This window comes from Xenopus laevis, chromosome 7L, assembly GCF_017654675.1.
Source record: "Xenopus laevis strain J_2021 chromosome 7L, Xenopus_laevis_v10.1, whole genome shotgun sequence".
Taxonomy (NCBI): domain Eukaryota; kingdom Metazoa; phylum Chordata; class Amphibia; order Anura; family Pipidae; genus Xenopus; species Xenopus laevis.
In genome coordinates this window covers 60832287-60853747 of record NC_054383.1, presented here as the reverse complement: position 1 = coordinate 60853747, position 21461 = coordinate 60832287, and the positions used below count along the sequence as shown (strand labels likewise).

The 21461-nt window shown below is 41.8% G+C and overlaps 1 protein-coding gene across 1 annotated transcript in view; it reads right to left on the bottom strand.

Annotated features, from left to right (window-relative positions):
• slc43a1.L (solute carrier family 43 member 1 L homeolog) overlaps nt 1–21461 on the bottom strand; it is a gene marked incomplete at its 5' end in the record, with an annotated part of 502690 nt that overhangs the window by 243953 nt on the left and 237276 nt on the right. The window contains 1 exon segment of the mRNA NM_001094328.2: nt 15310–15443. Coding sequence (NP_001087797.1) covers nt 15310–15443 — 134 coding nt within the window.

The following is a 21461-nucleotide window of genomic DNA, read 5'->3' as shown; positions in this document are numbered from 1 at the left end:
GCGCCATCTTGGCGCCTCAGGCGTCCTTTTAAAGGGGATTTTTGGCGCCCCTGCGTCGGCGTCAGCACGTCTGCGACCGACGCGCTGCGCCTGCGTCCGTCGCGCCGCTGTGACGTCTTCGCGCCTGCGCACTTGCGCGCAGGCGTCTCTGCGCCGGCGCCGCTACCCACGTGGCGGCCATGGGCGCCGCCATTTTGGGAGCGGCGTCGGAAGGGGTAGTTGCGCCGCCCGGAGCTCCTGATCCTGCTCCGGGCGGCGATCGTGACAGATAGGATAGCACTGGCACCAACCTCGGATGCATCTACCTCAATGAAGAAGGGTAACACAGGATCAGGATGTCGAGGGACAGAGGCAGAGGTGAAAGCATCTTTCAGGAACTCGAATGCTTCAATAGCTGAAGGAGGCCATGAGTTAGGTTTACCTCCCTTTTGGATGACGGCAAGGATGCGGGAGGAGAATCCCCTTGATGAACTGTCGGAAGGAGTTCGCAAACCCGATAAATCTTTGTATTGCTTTGGTGCTCAAAGAAAGGGGCAACTCCTGGATCGCGGAGATTTTGGCAGAATCAATCTCAAAACCCTCTGGGGAGATGATATAGCCGAGGAAAGGAATCTTAGACACTTCGAAGACACACTTCTCAAGCTTGGTGAAGAGAGAGTTCCTTCTCAGACGAGAGAGTACCTCCTTCACCTGGGAGCGATGACTTTCCAAGTCCTTGGAGAAAATTAAGATGCCATCAAGGTACACTACTACAGATCTCCCTAAGAGATCCCGGAAGATGTTGTTCACAAACTCCTGGAAGACGGCGAAGGCATTGCAGAGGCCAAAGGGCATCATAACTTATTCGTAAAGCCCATCCCGAGTATTGAATGCCATCTTCCATTCATCCCCTTCACGAATGTGGATTCGATTGTATGCCCCACGTAGATCTAACTTAGTGAAGATCTTAGCCCCTTTCAGTTGGTCAAAAAGTTCAGGGATCAGAAGCAAAGGGTATCGGTTTTTAACCTTAATCTTATTGAGTCCACGGTAATCGATGCAGGGTCGCAGACCACCGTCCTTCTCCACGAAGAAGAAGCCAGCTCCTGCTGGAGATTCTCCTGGATATAGTCTTTCATGGCAGAGGTTTCCGCAGGAGATAGGGGATAGGTGCGACCTCTAGGAGGCATGGTCCCAGGAAGGAGATCGACGGGGCAGTCGTAAGGACTATGAGGAGGGAGGAATTCTGCAGACTTTTTACAGAAGACATCAGAGAATTCCTTGTAAAAGGATGGTAGGGCTTTCAGATCTGTCAAAGAGATAGTCACCCGGTGGAGGGGAGTAGCGGGAAGACAATGTTCTTGACAGAATGGGCTCCAACGAGAGATCTGCCCAGAGGACCAATCAATGGAGGGGTTATGCAGACGAAGCCAAGGTAGTCCCAAAACAACTGGAACAGAAGGACAGGAAATAATCAGGAACGACAATTTCTCTTTATGTAAAGTTCCAACCTGCACAGGCAATTTCCCTATCGTCATGGAAATTATCTCTGACGTTAATGGCCTGTCGTCTATTGCTGTAACCCATAGAGGAGAAGTCAATGGTTACAGAGGAATATTCATATACATGGCAAAAAGAGCGTCCATGAAGTTTCCTGCAGCCCTGGAATCAAGAAAGGCAGAGCCGACGATCGTCTTAGTGGCCAAACAAATCTGTAATGGCAGAAGAAATCTGTGAGAGTTTTCTTGGGATTTTGGAGAAATGCCCCCCACATATGTCTTACCAAGTTTGTCTTGAAGAGGAGGACCCTTTGGCTTCACAGGGCAGGAGTTGGCAATATGAGACTGACCCCCACAATACAGACATAGTCCTGCCAAACACCTCCGGAGCTTTTCCTGTTTAGAGAGACGTGCCCTTCCGATTTGAATGAGTTCCTCCAGAGGAATAACAGCAGGCTGCTGGGGTGACGGAGGAAACGGGGTCTTTGGAAACGGGGAGCCAACGTAGGTTGGAATCTCTTGATACGATCCTTATCCACCTGATGCTCTCTTTGCCGAGTGTTGACCTTGACAGCCAAAGCAATAAGGTCTTCCAGCACTGTAGGCAATTCACGGGAGACCAGATCGTCTTTAAGGCTGATAGAGAGCCCATTGTAGAAGGCAGCATGGTAGGCTTCGTTGTTCCAACCAGTCTCTGCAGCAAGCATACGGAAATTCAATAGCATATTCAGCAAAGACAGGCAGATAAGTAGCAGTCAATGCGCTGGTGCCGCAAATACCCACGTGTGAGCCATGGGCGCCACCATCTTGGATGAGATGCCACTGAGCCTTATAGTTTGTATAATATATATATATATATATATATATATATATATATATATATATATATATATATATATATATATAGCTGCGAGTGCCACGCCGCAGGCGATTTTTCATTCTAGTAGGCGGAAGACAGGGGAAAGCAGTTCTGGGAGATTAGTGGCCCCAAAGAAGAGCCGATTAGTCGCCGGGCGACTAAATCTCCCCGAATCTCCCAGTGTGACCTTACCCTTAATGTGTGGTTGCCAGCTCTACCTCTTAAATGTTCTCTACCTCCTTCTCCTGATTTTAGTGCTATGACCAAACTTATTGAATCTGAAACACATTTTGGAATCTTATAAATTGGAAAATGCATTTCCTCAAGTGTTTTATGTAACAAATGAATATAAATTCATACATGTGAAATCATACTACGGGTATTATAAAAATCTAAAAACATTTTGAAAAAAATAGATTTATATCAGGTGCTCCCTATTATTATGGGTTATTTTAATATGTTTCCTGCAAAATTTTTCTTGCAAAGTGGAGTGTCTGAATGTTGTAGTTGAACAGCAGTCTGACGAATGCAGATGGGACCTATCAGCTCTTTTTTATAAGCATAATGTATTGGTTGATTTGGAGTCCCTCTAGCTGTATCTCTCTTTGTGTGACTAACAGTCTGTCACTCTGTCTGTAATGTGTAACTACCATGTGTACCATCTACTACTGCCGACTACTGTATCTAGTAGTGTATGTTATTTATCAGACAAAGCAGTTGGTTCAGGCCAATTCAATGCAGCAGTGAAGGCATGAAGAAACTAATGCCATCACCAGGAGGCTCCGAGAGCTGTTAGGGTTGCCACTTTTTATGGAAAAAAATAAAAATGTATATTTTTACCTTTCTCCTTTATTAATAATATTGGATGCAAACATTATTTTTACCAGCTGTAGTCTCTGAAGGGGTGTTTAAACAATGAGTGACTAGTGATGCTTCTAAGTTTTGCTTATATTTTTCATTGTATATTTAGTAGGTTTTTCTCTTTCCAGTTTTAAACACCCAGTAATTTCGCCTCCCATTCTACAATTTTATAATGGCCTTGCACCCTCAATAGGTTAAGCAACTGCACAGCGAGTGTTGAATATGATCTAAATGTTGCATGTGAATGAAGTGTTTAGCAGGGGTTAAAAACCAAAAGGTGTTTTGTGTTTGCTGTGCATGCTGAGAGTGCTGGGTGAAAGTAGGGAGTAAGTGGAAACAACTGACTGCTGTGAGTTTTCTGAGGGTTACCTGGCTGACTGACAAACTTCTTTTTTTCCTCTGTGTGTGGGGTAAACTGGTGAATAAATATGTCTAGTACACTTACAGTATTTTGTCTCAGAGCACCCTGGGGGGCAGCATCTATAATACAGGTGGAAAGGCAGATTACAGTTATATGGGATGGGGCTGAGGAAGATCCACTGGTTTTGGTACATATAGGTACCAATGACAAAGTTAGATGAGTGAGGGGAAGTCCTTAAAAATTTTTTAAAAACTAGGCAAAAAGCTGAGAGCATGGATTTCCAAGGTAATTGTATCAGAGACCACTGTCTTGTCCACTGTACAAGACACACCCCACTAACCACGCCCCATTTTACAAATAAACCCTCTGTGAATATATAAATGAACGTAGTGGCAAAATACCACCAGAATTCATAGCAAGATGGCACAGAGGAAATTCCATGTAAAAATACCCCAGAACTCACAGTAGGTTGGCACAGAGATTATTTCATGTATAAATACCCCAGAACTCATAGTAGGTTGGCACAGAGATTATTTCATGTATAAATACCCCCATTTAGCAGGATGGCACACTGGTAATTTCATGTATAATGGTCCAAGACAGTACCGACTAAGTAGACACTTACAGCAGAGATGACAATAAGTGAAAACTTTCTTTATGTACAACACTATGGATGTGGACTGTGTGGAGGGAAAGTCAGTCAAGAATGGAAAGGTAATGCACACTTTACTCTAGAGCAGGGTGTGACCTGACTATCACTTTGAACCCTGTGCTTCATGGAATTCTCTCATGCCAGCTGGGTGAGAGGTCCTGCTGCTGTCTTGCCAGATTCCTTTCCTCCGTCTGTAGCTGAAAGCAGTTCTATGCAGCAGGAGGAGGGCGGAGGGGGGGATCGGATTACAGGAGAATTACTTGGCAAGTAAAAAAATGTCTCAGTCCTTTGTCACAACTTGCAAATTGGCCAACCAGGGAGGAACTTGCAGTGAACTGAATGTGGTGCTTTTCGTGATTGATTCTCGTGTGGAGCTTCCTGATTGGCCAATTTGCAAAGTGCAGTCTTCTGTTTCGAAGGACCTGCAAAGCTGGCTTGATGAATGCCTGGCAATCCAGGGATTTCACTGGGGCCTTTTTGCCACACGGGGATGGCCAACGGGGACAATTTGTGAATGTAAAATTGATGAGGGTGCTATTCTAATCACTTTTGCTATCTATATTCATTATTTATTTTTTTTAATTCCAAGATATTAAGGGACACATGTACTGTTAACATGAATTAATTTTTTTACAACTACTACACCTGCTGGTCATTTTCTGACCAGTCTGACCACCAAGTATTCAAGGAAGTAGAGGGCTGCTGTGATGTTCTTCTGGTTAGGAAAGATTTGAGAAAGGTTTCTATTAAGACCAGCCCTCTTTCTTTCTCATGACAGCTTCCTTGACTACTTAGTGGTCAGATTGGTCAGAAAATGGCCAGCACGTGGCGGAATTGTAACAAAATTCATGTTAACAGTACATATATTCTTTTAATATTTTGAAATTAAAAAAATAAAAATAACGAATGTACATTGCAAAAAAGCTTAGAACAGCACTCTCATCAATTTTACATTCACTTATTTTTAAGGTTTACTTATCCTTTAAGAAGAATTTAAAAGTTGATAAAAATTAAACTAAAAAAATATATACTTGGTTGATGAATAAAATTGTATATGGTACAATGAATTAGTTGCAGTCTACACAGTGTAATTTAAAAATAAAAACTACACCATAAAAATCATGACAGAATCCATTTAAATAATTACTGTTTACAATGTATTCCCTTCAGGAGTATGTGTTAAGGATCACCTTATGTGGCTCAATTCAGAAGTAATGAAGTCATTAGGAAAGAAGAGGAAGGTATTTAAAAACTACAATTAGAGGGGACAGAAGCTGTGTTCAGTGAATATAAACACTATAACAAAAGTTCTAATTGCCAAAGGCAAAGAAAAAAAAGGGAAAACAAAATGAAGAGTTGATAATGATATAAAGACAAATATCACAATTATTGTTTCACAACTTTTTATGAAATTATTTACTCCTGGATAGTCTTGTCTTATCATAATCAAGGTTCTGTCAGGGGGCCTATCGGCTCCCAGTGGGAGTAGTCAGGACCAAGGAGGAAGCCCAGGGGTCAAAGTCCAAGTTTGTGGTACAAATAGGGGTCTGGCGAAATAGTAGTCCAAATCCAGGCAAAAGTCCAATACGCAGGCAGAATAGAAGCAAGGTAAAGGTTCAGGCAGGGTCAAAAGTCCAGTAATCAATATAGCTTGAATTATAAAGCACCCAGGAATGCACCAAACAAATCCTATAATCGTGCATTGAACCCGTGACCTGGAAGAGGTTTTATCTTTAATTTTCGAACCAGGTGCGTGACATCATCGCGCCAGTGTTAGGACGCCGGTGTCGCTGTTCCCCACTTGTTGGCAATGGGCGCCGCCATCTTGGATGCAATTCTGAATAAGACGGACGTGCCAGATTCTGCGCCGGATTCCCGACAGTGGCTGCTGGACCACCAAGGCTTCTGGGGAAATTGTTTGTAGAATTCCCTTACCAATCAAGGGGCATGTACATCGGAGTGTTTCTCCCATGAGCATTCTTCGGGACCAAAGCCCTTTCACTTAACGAGGAACTGGAGGGAACCCCTGGAGAGTCTGGAATCCAGGATCTTTTCCACCTCGTACTCCTGTTGACCGTCCACAGAAATAGATGAAGGGGGAGACTGATCTGAAGAGAAGCGATAGGAAATTGCTGGTGATAGTCAGACTGCCACAGGATTAACAATCTCTAAAATTGGTAAAGGACCGACAAACCATGGGCCCAACTTGGGAGAAGGAATCTTTAAATGAATGTTCCTATTGGAGAACCACACCATATCTCCAACTTTGTAAGGAGGAGAGAATCTCCGTCTGTGATCAGCAAAAGTCTTATGCACCAGAGCACTCTTCTCAAAATTTGTTTTGGTCGCAGCCCAAATAGCCGACATATGGGCTGCGTGATCATCTGCTGCAGGGACATCCAACAAGAAAAAGTCTTCTAGAGGACACCGGGGTTGGCTCCTTGTCGGGAGGTAAATTTCCCCATTATTTGGACTATGGTCCATTTAAGCAGCGTGTACACACCTGACTTTTACTTTGCATAAAGAGGAGTCACACGTGCAGTTGAGGAGAGAGAAAGGTGCCTGGAGCCTGTGAGCTGCAAGTCTTTCTACAACTAAAGGAAAGGACTGAAACAGATATCCTTGTGTGCAAAGGACTATGAAAGAAAGCCTGCTAATATTGGACATTTGTTGTTTGGCCTCAAGTGGACTGACCAGGCCTACTTTGGACACTGTAAAACCAAAGGACTTTCACAAGCTGAAGTAAGCTGTTTATTATATGTTAATTTACCTACCGGTGGAAATGTGACATGCGTTGTTATGAGAAAATTCCGCCTACGGGAGGAGATCGGACCAAGCATCCTGACAGAGGGAAATATGATTCCTTAAGAATTGTTCACTTATTTCACCCACTCCGCTACCCCTTTTGTTTGGGGATGATAGGCAGAAGAGAACTGAAGAGTGATACCCAAATCTTTACATAAGGATCGCTAGAACCTAGCTGTGAATTGAGATCCTCTGTCAGAGACTCTCTCTGCCGGGAAGCCATGCAGCTGAAAGATAAATTGGATGGACAGCTGGGACAGTTCCACCGCTGTGGGAAGTTTTCGTAGAGGAATGAAGTGTGCCATCTTACTGAAGCAATCTATAGCTGTAAGGGGCCCGAAGGCTCAGACAGGAGTAGCGGATCTAGGAGGAAGCACCAGTCCAACAGATCGAGGTACAGGCAAGGATTTAGAAAGAGAGTGGTCAAGTCCAGGCAATATGGTCAGTTCAGGCAGGAAGGGTTCAGTAAACAGGAACAGGCAAGGATCAATACACAAGGTCAAGATAATAACACTAGAAGCGCACCCAGGAACTCACAAGGAAGAACCTATTGTAGGGCAATGTGAGCAGTGTCTCAGTGTCTTTTATAGGCCTCCTTTGGCGCCAAAATTAGACGCAGTGACATCATGACGCTGGCGTTCTCACGCATGCTTTTTCGACGCTGGCGTCCATTCTGAAGCTTGGGCGCCGGCAACCAATCAGACGCTGCGACCAGGAGGAACCAAATGGAAGACGCCGCCATCTTGGGACACGCCATCGTGGGATGCCAGGTAAGATTTCCTTACAATAACTACCCAGATGACAGCGTTCCCTTTAGAGGGTGGTAGTTCTACAATAAATCCCATTGCTAGGTGAGTCCAAGGATGAGAGGGAGTGGGTAGAGGTTGTAATAGACCGCTGGGACGAGTATGTCTAGCCTTGGAAGTGGCACAAATAGTACAGGCAGTGACAAAGTCTTTGACATCTTTAAGGATAGTCGGCCACCAGACTAGGCGTCGTAGAAGTTCTAGAGTCTTTTCAGGACCGGGATGTCCAGCCTGCTTAGAACAATGAGTCTGTTGTAAGATGGGCAGGTGAAACTCAGAGGGTACAAACGCCATCCCAATAGGTGTATCAGTAGGAGTGGAGGACTGACCAGCCAGGATTTGCTCTGCAAATTGAGGAAAAAGAGATGCAATTTTTGCCTTTCAGGAAGATCCACCAGAGTGAAGCTTCGGGATAGTGCATCCACTTTGCGATTCTTGGAGCCAGGGCGGTAGGTCAAGACAAAGTTAAAGGAACAGTAATACCAAAAACTGAAAGTGTATCAAAGAAATTCTAATACAATGTACTGTTGCCCTTTACTGGTAAAAGTTATGTGTTTTCTTTAGAAAAACTACTATAGTTTTATAAACAAGCTGCTGTGAAGCATGGGGGCAGCCATTCAAGCTGGAAAAAGGAGAAAAGGCACAAGTTACATAGCAGATAAAACACCATTGAATTGGACAGGGCTTATCTGTTATGTGCTATGTATCCTGTGCCTTTTCTCCTTTTTTCCAGCTTGAATGGCTGCCCAGCAGCTTACTGTATTTATATAAACTATAGTAGAGTTTCTGAAGCAAACAAACAGCTTTTAACAGTGCAGGGCAGCAGTACAGGATATTTTTATTATCTTGTTACACTTTCATTTTTTTGGTGTTACTGTTCCTTTAAAGTGGGAAAAGAAGAGGGCCCACCTTGCCGGAGATTCAGTCTCTTGCAAGATTGTATGAATTCTAGGTTTTTATGGTCAGTATAGATAGTGACCAGCTTTGAGGCCCCATCTAAAAGGTGGCACCACTCTTTGAGAACGAGCTTTACTGCCAAATCATGGTTCCCAACATCATAGTTCTGCTCTGCAGGAGAGAATTTCTTGGAAAAGTATGCACATGGATGTAATTTCCCATCAGCAGAATGTCTTTGGGAAAGAATAGCATTGGCCCCAACATCGAAGCATCCACCTCAATGAAGAAAGGTAACAGAGGATCAGGATGTCGGAGGACTGAAGCAGAGGTGAAAGCATCCTTCAGGGATTGGAATGCTTCTATTGCTGATAAGAGCAAGATCGGGGCAATGCGGGAGGCGAACCCCTTGATGAGCTGTCGGTAGTAGTTCACAAACCCGATGAATCTTTGTATGGTCTTGGTGCTCAATGGAAGCGACCACTTCTGGATCGCAGAGACTTTAGTGTAGTCCATCTCAAAACCTTCTGCAGAGATGATGTAGCCTAGAAAAGGGATTTTGGACACCTCGAAGACACATTTCTCCAACTTGGCAAAGAGAGAGTTCTTCCTTATTCGAGAGAGTACCTCCTTCAGCTGGGAGCGATGACTTTCCAAGTCTTTGAAGAAGATTAAGATGTCATCTAGGTACATGACCACGGATTTCCCCAAGTGGTCCCAGAAGATGTAATTTATGAACTCCTGGAAGACAGCTGGGGCGTTGCAGAGGCCCGAATGGCATTACAAGATACTTGTAATGCGAATCCCGAGTGTTGAAGGCTGTCTTCCATTCGTCCCCTTCACGAATGCAAATAAGATTATACGCCCCTCAAAGATCCAGCTTGGTGAAGATTTTAGCCCCTCTCAACTGGTCGAAAAGTTCTGAGATTAGTGGCAAGGGGTACCGGTTCTTAATCATAATTTTATTAAAGGAAAACTATACCCCCAAAATGAATACTTAAGCAACAGATAGTTTATATCAAATTGAATGACATATTAAAGAATCTTACCAAACTGGAATATATATTTACATAAATATTGCCCTTTTACATCTCTTGTCTTGAACCACCATTTCGTGACTCTATCTGTGCTGCCTCAGAGATCACCTGACCAGAAATACTACAACACTAACTGTAACAGGAAGAAGTGAGGAAGCAAAAGGCAGAACTCTGTTAATTGGCTCATGCAACCTTACATGTGGTTTGTATGTGTGCACAGTGAATCTTACGATCTCAGGGGGCGGCACTTATTTTAAAATGGCAATTTTCTATTTATGATTACCCAATGGCACATACTACTAAAAAAGTATATTATTATGCTAATGGTTCATTTACATGAAGCAGGGTTTTACACATGAGCTGTTTTACTCAGTATCTTTTAATAGAGACCTACATTGTTTGGGGGTATAGTTTTCCTTTAAGTCCTCGGTAGTCAATGCAAGGACACAGAACTCCATCCTTCTTTTCCACGAAGAAGAAACCAGCCCCAGCCGGTGAAGTAGAGGGATGAATAAATCCCAGTTGGAGATGCTCCTGGATATAGTCCTTCATAGCTGAGGTTTCTGCAGGAGACGGGGTAAGTGCGTCCTCTAGATGGCATGGGGCAATCGTATTGGCGATGAGGAGGGAGAAATTCTGCAGACTTTTTACAAAAGACATCAACGAACTCCCTGTAGACTGTCGGCAAGGATTGAAGCTCCGTCGACCCAGTGGAGAGGAGAAGTTGGTAAAAAATGTTCTTGGCAAAATGGACAACGAGAGATCTGATTGGAGGCCCAATCAATGGAGGGATTGTGCAGATGAAGCCAGGGTAATCTCAACACCATAGGAACAGAGGGGCAGGTAATAATCAGAAACGATAATTTCTCTTTATGTAAAGTCCCAACCTGCACAGGTAATACCCCGGTAGTCAAGGAGATTATCTCAGTTGTTAATGGGTCTGTCATCAATTGCTGTAACTCACAGGGGAGTAGTCAATGGATACAGAGGAACATCCATATATTTGGCAAATGTAGTGTCCATGAAATTCCCTGCAGTCCAGGAATCTAGGAAGGCAGAACCAATGATTGTCTTAGTGGTCAGACGAATCTGTAAAGGCAGAAGAAATCTGTGAGAGTTCTCTTGGGGTTCAGGAGTAACGCCACCCACATGTTTCAGCCCAGGTTTACCTTGAAGAAAAGAACTCTTTGGCTTCACAGGGCAGGAATTGGAAAATGAGTTTGGCCGCCACAGTACAGACACAGACCTGCCAAGCGCCTCCAAAGTTTCTCCTGCTTGGAGAGACGTGCCTTTTCAACCTGCATGGGTTCCTCTGGAGGAATAACAGAAGGTTGCTGGGATGGAGGAGGCAACAGGGGTCTTTGGAAGCGTAGGGCCAAAGTTAGCTGAAGTCTCTTGCCGCGCTCCATGTTGGATGTATGTTCCCTGAGCCATGTATCCACCTTGATGGCGAGGGCAATTAGGTCCAATTCCAATAATTAGGGACAATCCCTGGAGACCAGGTAATCTTTGAGTCTGGATGACAAGCCTTGATAGAACACAACTGTGAATGCCTCATTGTTTCAGCCATCAAGGTTCTGAAGTCAATGGCGCTGCAGTTACCGTGCCGAATCTGTAGAATTTGGGAAAAGGCATTAGCGACCTGACCAGGGGTGTCAAAGACTGGGTGGGCTGGAACTCAAACTGGATCAGACACTGAGTAGCAAAACCATTGCAGGCTTGCGGATCCCCACTATAGCGAGGGGGTGGAGGAATGTAGGGTTCACCAGCCGATGAAGCCACAGAAGGAGGGGTAATGGCCGCGGTAGGATTACTGATGACCGGAGACACAGAAGGCATACGGGAACGAAGGGTATCCAGTACTTGCCCAATACGAATCTGCTGAGCTTCATACTATTCCATGCGGGATACCAGACCCCATAGAGCTTGTCCGACATCAGACATAGCTTCCTCAGTGGTGTCCATGGCCCGATGATAATGTCAGGAGGCCTATCGGCTCCCAGCGGAGTAGTCAGGACCAAGGAGGAAGCCCAGGGCTCAAAGTCCAAGTTTGCGGTACAATTAGGGGTCAGACGAAATTGTAGTTCAAATCCAGGCAATAGTCCAATAGGCAGGCAGAATAGAAGCAAGGTCAAGGTTTAGGCAGGGTCAAAAGTCCAGTAATCAATATAGCTTGAATAATAAAGCACCCAGGAATGCACCAAACAAATTCTATAATCAGACATTGAACCCGTGACCTGGAAGAGCTTTTATCTTGAATTTTCGTGCCAGGCGATTCATGTCATTGTGCCAGCGTCGCTGTTTCCCACGTGTTGGCAATGGGTGCCGCTATCTTGTGCCGGATTCCTGACAGGTACACTCCCATGTGAATCAGGTAGGTCCAACACTGTGCATCTAAGTGGTTGAGTGTTTTTAATCTCCTCTTACTTCATTTGCCTAGTACAGCAAATTTCCCACAGACAAAATGTTATTAAAAACGTTGGAAAGTCAAATACATTATCATAGAGTTTACAACTTTGATGCTGAATTCACAAGGGTTTTTATAGAACAGTAGAGCTTGGGGTAGTAGAGTATCCCTATGAATATAAAAAAAGTTAAAACGTCAAAGGCAAAGTCAAAGTCTTGACTACATGTTCTGGGTGTCTACCAGGCTGGTGGGACGTAGAATCACTATACTTCCACAGTCCAGTAAAATTTAACTTCCAATTTAATTATTTACATTTCCCACGTAGATTCCTCATATTAGTGAGCAGTACAAACAGTTTTCATGCACAGGGATAGACATCATACAATTGTGCATTCTATATTGTCCTTGTTGAGTGGACAGTTTGCCACCATAAGCACCAGCTTTTCACAATGCCATTAAAGGAATTGTTTAGTGTAAAAATAAAAACTGGGTAAATAAATGGCTGTGCAAAATAAAAAATGTTTCTAATATAGTTAGTTAGCCAAAAATGTAATGTATAAAGGCTGGAGTGATTTGATATATAACATGTCAGTCAGATCACTATTTCCTGCTTTTCAGCTCTCTTGGTTTCCACTGACTGCTTACCCTGGCTACCAGGCAGTAACCAATCAGAGACTTGAGGTGGGGCCACATGGGTCATATCTGTTGTTTTTGAATCTGAGCTGAATGCTGAGGATCAATTGCAAACTCACTAAAAAGAAATGTACCACGTGGCTCCCCTTCAAGTCGCTGACTAGCTAAGAGTTATAGAGCTGAAAAGCAGGAAGTTGGATTCTGGCTGTTTTATTAGACATCTGTTCATTCCAGCCTTTATATATTATATTTTTGGCTAACTAACTATATTAGAAACATTTTTTATTTTGCACAGCCTATTTACCCAGTTTTTATTTTCACACTGAACTATTCCTTTATATTATTTGGCCCCAGTCGCGGATCTGTAAGTACTATGCAACCCCATGGGCTCATCCCGCTGAATCAGTGTTTCTATTATTTGTCTTCATTATTATTATTAATAACACAAACTAAAAAAGTGCAAACATATTTTTCATTGTTGTGTTTATACATATAAACATATGGATTACATACAAAAATAAACACATACAGTAAGATATGTCGGATGACCAATACAAGAGGTAAAGGAGCTTAAAAGTTAAAAGTAGAAGGGAATATGAAGCTTAAACAGGTAGTGGTAGGGCTCGATGAACCTTAAATCTGTTTCAGGTAAGGTTTTTTAGAAGGTGAACTTTGAACGTTCTCTATGGTGAGATAGTACCCATGGAGTCACTTTGGCAAGGTGTAATAGGTCAAACATCTATGACCCTACAGTTTTGTTGAAAGCAAGCACACTGGCACACAAGGCAGTTGTTGCAGGTTAACCCTTGCAAATTTTTGCACTTCCACATTAAAAAATTTGCAAGGGTTAACCTGCAACAACAGCTTTGTGTGCTAGTGTGCTTGCTTTCTATTATTGGAGGTTGCCATTGCCTCTATCCCTGGGCACCAAGCAACTCTACATTGCGAGAGCTCTTCCTTCCCCTTACAGGTTTGTCCAAATAAAATTCCAGGCAGCATACTCACAGCCATGTTTACTTCAAAGTGAGCCATTATTTACCATTTTAGTTACCGTTAAGCTCATGGTTTTTCAAAACAAAATAAGCTTTTTAGGACTCCCCAGAAAGAAAGACCATCACATCATCTTCTGGTGTCATCTTATGTAGTGAGGCTTGCAGTTTTTTGCACACAGAGGCTCCACCAGTATCCTTTGTGATCCATGCATGGATCTTTCTTTGAAATTGGTTTATCTCCTGTTTCTTTTTTAAAGTTGCTTGAGTGGTCCCTCTATACAGATTATTAGTTTTCCTACTCTTTAACTTTCACTCCTCCATAAAAGACATCCTTTCAAATTAAAAATGTTTAAGAACCTGCACAAATTCAAGCACCAATTATGGGTGGCCTTAGAACCAACACCTATTCTTTAGACCAAGGGCAAGTTGGATCCACTGTTCTAAGCCTACATATTTTTTTTCAAACAGAGAAATGGGTCCACTCTGTGCCCCATCTCCATTCATTTATGTAAGGAAGGATTAGCCAAAACAGACCAGCTGTTAAAGTATTTATTCATACACTGTATATACAATTAGAAATTTACCAATGGAAAGCCTTTTATTAGTAACCACCACAAAAAATCCATATATAAAATATATTTACATAAAGGAATAAACCATCAGGCAAGTAGCATAAATACAATTAACACACAATAAGAAACTAACAATGCCGACATTGACTATACTAATGAATAGTTATAGATACAGTTATGCTCATATATCTTGAATAACTTTCCTTTTACTTCTAGTAATACTAGGTCTGACATTTTTAACTTTTAGTATTTTGGTGCAGGTCTGTACTGCATTGTCTCTGGCTTTGTATTCCTGTTGTCTGGTGGGTTTTCTGCAGCTGCTTTGCCCATCATCCCTTGCTCCTTTCTGCCCTTTTCTTTGCCTACTTCCTTTATACTCATTACACATTTCTAGAAACTGTAAATCTCAGCTTATTAGTCATTATTCAATTGTTTACTTGTCAAACACTTCCAGTACTTTCCAGACAGTTCAGTGACACCTAGGGATGCCACCCTTCCCTACTAATAAAATTGGCATCAAGCATACATTTTTACCAACCAGGCCAGTAAAACACTGGTCATGTGGTAACCTTAGTTATACCCAAGGCAGTCCTTTGTATACCCAAGGCAGTCCTAGGCACATGTCATATTATATTCTTAAATGCTACTTAAATCATACAGATAACATAAGTGGGATCTGCCTGTCACTACACATCAGATGAATTTTAATGTGCATTTGATGTTTTCTGGCCAAAATCCATACCAAGTGTGCAATGACATGTAGATGCCATTTACCCTGTTACTACACACATGAGAAAGAAATTTTCTACACTGGTACTTTTCCAACCGCTGGAGAAAATACATTTTGTGGTTAAGTGCACACTAACATGTTTGAAAAGCACAATAGAGATGACCAGAGTTTGGTGTGTGAACAACCTAACCTAGAGGAATTTTCAGATTTTGTAATACTTACGTATAAGAAGTCTCATCAGGTGATGGGATTGATTCCTTGGGCCAGTTGATAAGGCAGTTGAGGAAAATCAGACACGCTAAAGCTGACCAACCTAACATAATCGCCACAAAAGAGACTCCTGCTTCATATATGAGCTAGAAAAAGTATGAGAATATATAAACAATTAGTATACCTAAATTAAATGAGGAATTATGAACATATCTTTTTCGACAGATGGGGTACAAAAAAGAGCAGATGTATAGATGATACATAGAATGTAAAAATCTTTACCCTTCTAGTATTCCTAAAATGCACACTGGTAAGGGCATCTTTGTAATAATTAATAATCTAAAAGAAATGTATCATTCTCATAATGAATGTTTATGTATTAAAATTATCAACTTTATTATCAACACTTAAAAAGTTTGCATAATTAATAAGAACCCAAATCTTAATAATTGTGCAAATGAAGAAGCACTAGGGTAAATGATCACAAATAATTATGTAGGGCAAGTGTAGTAATCTGAGCTGAGAAAAAACGAGTATGTTCAGTAGCCAACAGTCAAAGTAAATTCCCAAAGAAAGGGCCTAAGTGGGTTAGAGGAGAAGAAGGAATCCTAAGTGATTAAGTGGATGCTGCAGCTTTACGATTAACCTTTTAACAACAGTGGCAGGTAGTTATAGATTTCAAGATTTAAGCCCCAACCTTGACAGTCTGTCTTCATACTGTAGTTAATTTTCCATTCCAATTGCACCAATGTATCTGTAACCTTGTTATGAGCTAAGAGAGCCCATCCGATAGGTCAAATACTCTCACAATCTAAAAGCATACAGGCAAGTTATGGGGGCGATTCACCTTTAAAATAACTTAGTTATTTAGTCTATTTGCAATTGTTTTTTTAATTATTTAGCTTTTTGTTCAGCAGCTCTCCATCAGCTGTCTGTTTCCTAGGGCACAGTGTAACTCAAGCAACCAGGCAGTGCTTTGAATAAAAGATGTATAGGAGAGGGTCTGACTAAAAAGAGAAGTAATAAAAATTAACAAAATTATCATCTCAAAGAGTAATCTTTTTCTGTGGTCAATGACCCCCTCCCATCTGCCAGCTATAAAGAGGCAGAAGACAAATACAAATAATTAAAAAACTATTTAAAAAAATTAAAACAATTTGAAAAGTTGCTAAGAATAAGCCACTAAACGTTAACCTAAAGGTGAACAATACCCTTTAATTGATTCCTGATACACAGTAGCGTAAATTGTCTGAATGCAACAGGGACCTTAGATTGTAAGCTTCATAGGCACATTAACTGAATCATTAACTGAACTGTGAATCATTGATAATCTTGGTAAAGTGCTGCATAAATATGTTGGCACTATATAAATAATATATTAATCTACCCCAGGTAGTTAGCACTTATTAAAAGAGAACTAAAACTTAACTAAAGATGTAGGGCAGAAATATTGTATTATGTTTTGCACTTCTATACCAGCCCAAGATAACCACAACCCTTTGGCAATAAAGATCTATGCCACTGAAGATATCCCAGTATTTTTTCTATTCTATTTTCTTTTCTCCGGATTTACTGGGCACGCACTGTGCTGCTGTCCGTTACTGTGCTTAGGCACCAACACACTGAATATGTATCATATAAATGCCATAATACATAGTAACATAGTAAGTTAGGTTAAAAAAGATACACGTCCATCAAGTTCAACCTTTGACATCTATTTTAACCTGCCTAACTGCTAGTTGATCCAGTGGAAGGTAAAAAAACCCCATCTGAAGCCTCTCCAATTTGCCTCAGAGGGGGAAAAAATTCCTTCCTGACTTCAAAATGGCAATTGGACTAGTCCCTGGATCAACTTGTGCTATGAGCTATCTTCCATGCTAAAAAGCCATCCAACCCCTTTTTAAAGCTATGTAATATATCAGCCTGTATGACTGATTCAGGGAGAGAATTCCACATATTCACAGCTCTCACTGTAAAAAACCCCTTCCAAATATTTAGTTGGAACCTCTTTTCTTCTAATCGGAATGGGTGACCTTGTGTCAGCTGGAAAGACCTACTGGTAAATAAAGCATCAGAGAGATTATTATATGATCCCATCATACATTTATACATATTGTAACAAAGCAGCTGGGGTAGTTATAGATGGGCGATATGTTTCTCCCAGGGTGTTATATAATACAACACCCTGGAACATAGAATAATTAATACAGATCAGATCTGCAAGGTAATTGCTGCAGCTAAAGTACCTGACTGACCTTGGGAGGGAGGACCCCTCCCACCTCAGAGTGAGAGAGAGAGCGAGAGCAGGAGCTGCACTGGGAAGGTACTGATTATCAGTGACTGTGTAATATGTTTTGGTTCTTTTGTTAAGTTGGTGTTGGGGAAGCCACCCAACTGTAGTTAGACTGCCAACTGTGTTTAGCTAGCGCTCTGGTGCAAGGATTTATTTTACCTTGTTTTCATTTCATTGTATGCTTGTTACCAAAGACTGTGTAACATAATAAACTGCAGGCATTTGCCTTTAAGAAGAGCGACTTCTGTGACTGCTTTTTTTACCCTAAAGGACTGTGGAAAGCGGCCCCAAGACACTGACCCAGGTACCCCTACAGGTCTAGTTGTCACAATATATATATATAATAAAGCTGATTAGTAAATAATTCTGATTATTGGTACATGACAGCACAGGCACCATCAGAATTTAATTGACTATATGACAGGCAAACCTTATTCTCTGCTTGATGATTTGCGACAGCTAAGGTTAGCTTCTCATCAGCTGATTAAGCATGTGAGGGTCGCAGACATACCTAACAAAATCCAAAATTGCAAACTCCTGTGACAATTTTAAAGGCCTGGATCATTACTACCATAGAGATCCTAAACCTTTAGGCTGGATCAATAAATTTGGTATATAAAATATGACAATTCTAGCCACATTAATTGTTAGGATTTAGTTCTCCTTTAAGGAGATTTGTTTTGACAGGGCTGGAAAACACATTCCTGGAATAACATGAAATAAGGTCCCCACCTCCACTCTACACTTAATAAGTGTCCATTATACCTGGGTATATTTTAGCTGATCTGTGTGAGGTTAAGTACACTCTGTGGAGAAACTTTATTTAGATCAATATTTCTCTGTTTAAAATTGTAAGTTCTGGAACTTGCTCCAATATTCTCTTCCAGGCTTCCTCGTCTATTGCTGGGATATTGGAGACCCATTAAGGGGCTTAAGTATAATAGCATACAGTATATCATAATGATAGCTTCAATATACTAGGCTGTCTAAGAAAGAACTACAGTATACTCCACACTACATAGGGATTTAGTTGCGGCTAAGATACCTAAACCTTATGTGGAAAGCAGTAGAGTGAGCCAAGCCTCAGTTTGATTGTTCCTTGAAAAAGCAGACAAGCACAAAACACGTAGGATCTGCTGAGAGTGCAACTTCCCTTCCTGTTTGTCCCTCATTGTGTTTATATCTCAGACACCATTTTGGGTGTGCGGATGTCAGGGCCTTGCAGCTTAAGGGTTGGAGTCGGGACAAAGGAGGAAGCTGCATTATAGGCTTGACAAAAAATTGTCAAATTTGCGGTATCCAAGGTGTTAAGAAAGTTTGTGGTTGTATCCAGGCAAAAGATCCTAATGTAGTTAGGAAACAAAGCAGGAAGGTCAGAAGCCAGAAATCAGATAGGAATTTTTGAATCAGAATGTTTAATGAGGACTTTAATGTTCTTTAATGGAATGTGCAGTTACTGTCTTGTTTGTCACAAATATGGACATTTCACTCATGACTGGTAGAAAGTCTGCAGATGCAAAAAATGTGACCCATATGAATATATGACAAAGGAGTACCGCAAGCTAAAAATGACAATATTTAGCCTAGGGGTACAGTGGGCGCACAAAAATGTACCTATAAAGGGAGCAGGGGAGCGGAGATTAAAGTGCAGTAGACCTCATGGTCTGGGCCCTTCAGCAGTGATGTAAGTAGCCTTTGCCAGGCCCCCTGCAAAAAATACTTGCACAGCACACAGTGACCCGGCCCACTTTCCCATCTGTTCGCATGCTCATGCCCGCCTGAGGGGGGCACACAAAACTGTACCTTAACAAGGCGGCAGGGGAGCAGAGATTTTAGTGCAGTAGATTTCACAGTCTGGGGCCCCCTGTGGGGTCTGCTTCCTATATAGTTATGCACAAAATGTTACTCCTGGTGTGGATAAATTAAAGTCTTCAACCAAACCTGTGGAGAAAACTGATCGTGCTCCAGTTCCTGCGAAAGGCAGTTTCAGAAGTGTTTCCCGATGAGAGAGGTCCTTGTGATACAATGACAGAGGTTCCAGCATCAGCTCCAGCAAGACTGGCATCTCCATTTTCAGTATTTCTATCTTCTGTGCAAAAATCAACAGTTTATAAAGTTTTACCATTTTCAAGAAAAGAAAAACTAAGAAGGTTAAATTGAATAGTAAGAAGGTGGCAAATAGAAACCAAAACGTGTATAAAAGAGGAGTAAGGATAAGAAATTTGAGATCATACTTGCCAGGTGCTGTTGCAAGTTATCACAACATGTCACTGGTTGTACAAGTTTATAAAGATGACATTTATTTTCGTCTTCAGAAGTGCTTTTCAGGATAGATTTGTTGTTATCTTTCCCTTTGATCTTGACAATTGGAACTTCCATTTGTTTTCGCCTACTGTTTTCTTTTAGAGGGGATTTCGTAACTTCGCCTCTTTACTTTCCAATTTCCAGTTTCTTCCAATTACGGTCAAGAATTTGTCTACTTGCAAAGATGACATTTTCTTATTTAGCCATGGCTGGTATGGATACAGGACTGTGACAGTGGGCGAGAAGTGTCAGTAAAAGTCCAGACATGGAATAGAAGCAGCAACTTCCCGGGGGAAGCATGGTACCAAGATGTGTAACAGAGACAGGGTCAAGGCAGGCTAGGTTTAGTTTAGACAGCAACTAAGCAGCAGGTCAGGTTCAGGCCAAGGCCAGAGGAAGTCAGCAATCAGGCAATAGTCTGGCAAAAGCAGATCCAAAATCATACCAAGAGTCAAACCAGGGTATCAGTAAGGAACTAAAGCTCAGTTATGTTATGTTTTGGTAGCCGAGGCTGAGTAGAGTATAACAGTGCTTTATTAGCAGGCTCATGCAGCCATTACGCAACAGTAAGCAACTCCACCACAAGCTGTATAGAAAGTATGCACCGTATAAGTCTTGAGCACAGTGACATCTATAGGCCATTTGTATAAACACCACACATTCCCCCTATACTAGGAAAGCATCTGGAAAACTATAATAAACAGCAACAATTAAACAGTATGCATTTTAAAACAACATTACCATACCACAAAGTCCTTGGGTCCATGCAGGTAGCCCTCTCAGCATGCCCCACAGGCGCACCCTCCCCGGCCCACTGCAGCCGACATCAGAAGAAGTACAATTTCCTTCATCAAATGGAGCTTCTCTAAAGTCATATTTAACAGGAGCAAGATGACTTGCATTCCAAATGCGTCCATCAGACAGTTCATATGTATATGGTCCTCGCTGGCGTCTCACTTCAAGTGGTGCAGTAAATTTAGATTGTCCTTGTTTCAGTATTTCTGGTTTCTTAATTCTGACTAAAGATCCACGCTGAAAATGCACCACGTTTTCTGTCTGTATAAGCCTTGTATTTGGCTTGTTGACGTTTGACAATGTCAGCAGTAGACGATTTTGTATGCACAGTATTTTGGGAAGTTTGATGTCTGCAACATGTAACTTAGTGCGCATCTGTCTGCCATGTAATAATTCAGTGGGAGATGATTGGGTTGTTGCATGGCACACCGCTCTGTAGCCATGCAGGAAATCTGTTCTAAATACTTTCCAAGATTTCTCAGTAAGATTTGCTGTCTGTAGTGTTTCTTTCAGACTTCTGTTGAATCACTCGATTTCTCCATTTGCTTGTGGGTAATACACTGAAGTTTTCCGATGCACAATATTACTCTTTCTCAGAAAGAATTCACACTCAGATTGTTACTGTAGCCGATGTTATATGAGAAACAAATGCAATTTCAGGCCATTTACTGTAATAGTCTATCAAGGTTATAGCAAATCTACAGTCTATAGGAGCATCTGTAAAAGGACCGACAATATCAATAGAAAGTTTTTCTCATGCTAAATCAGGAAA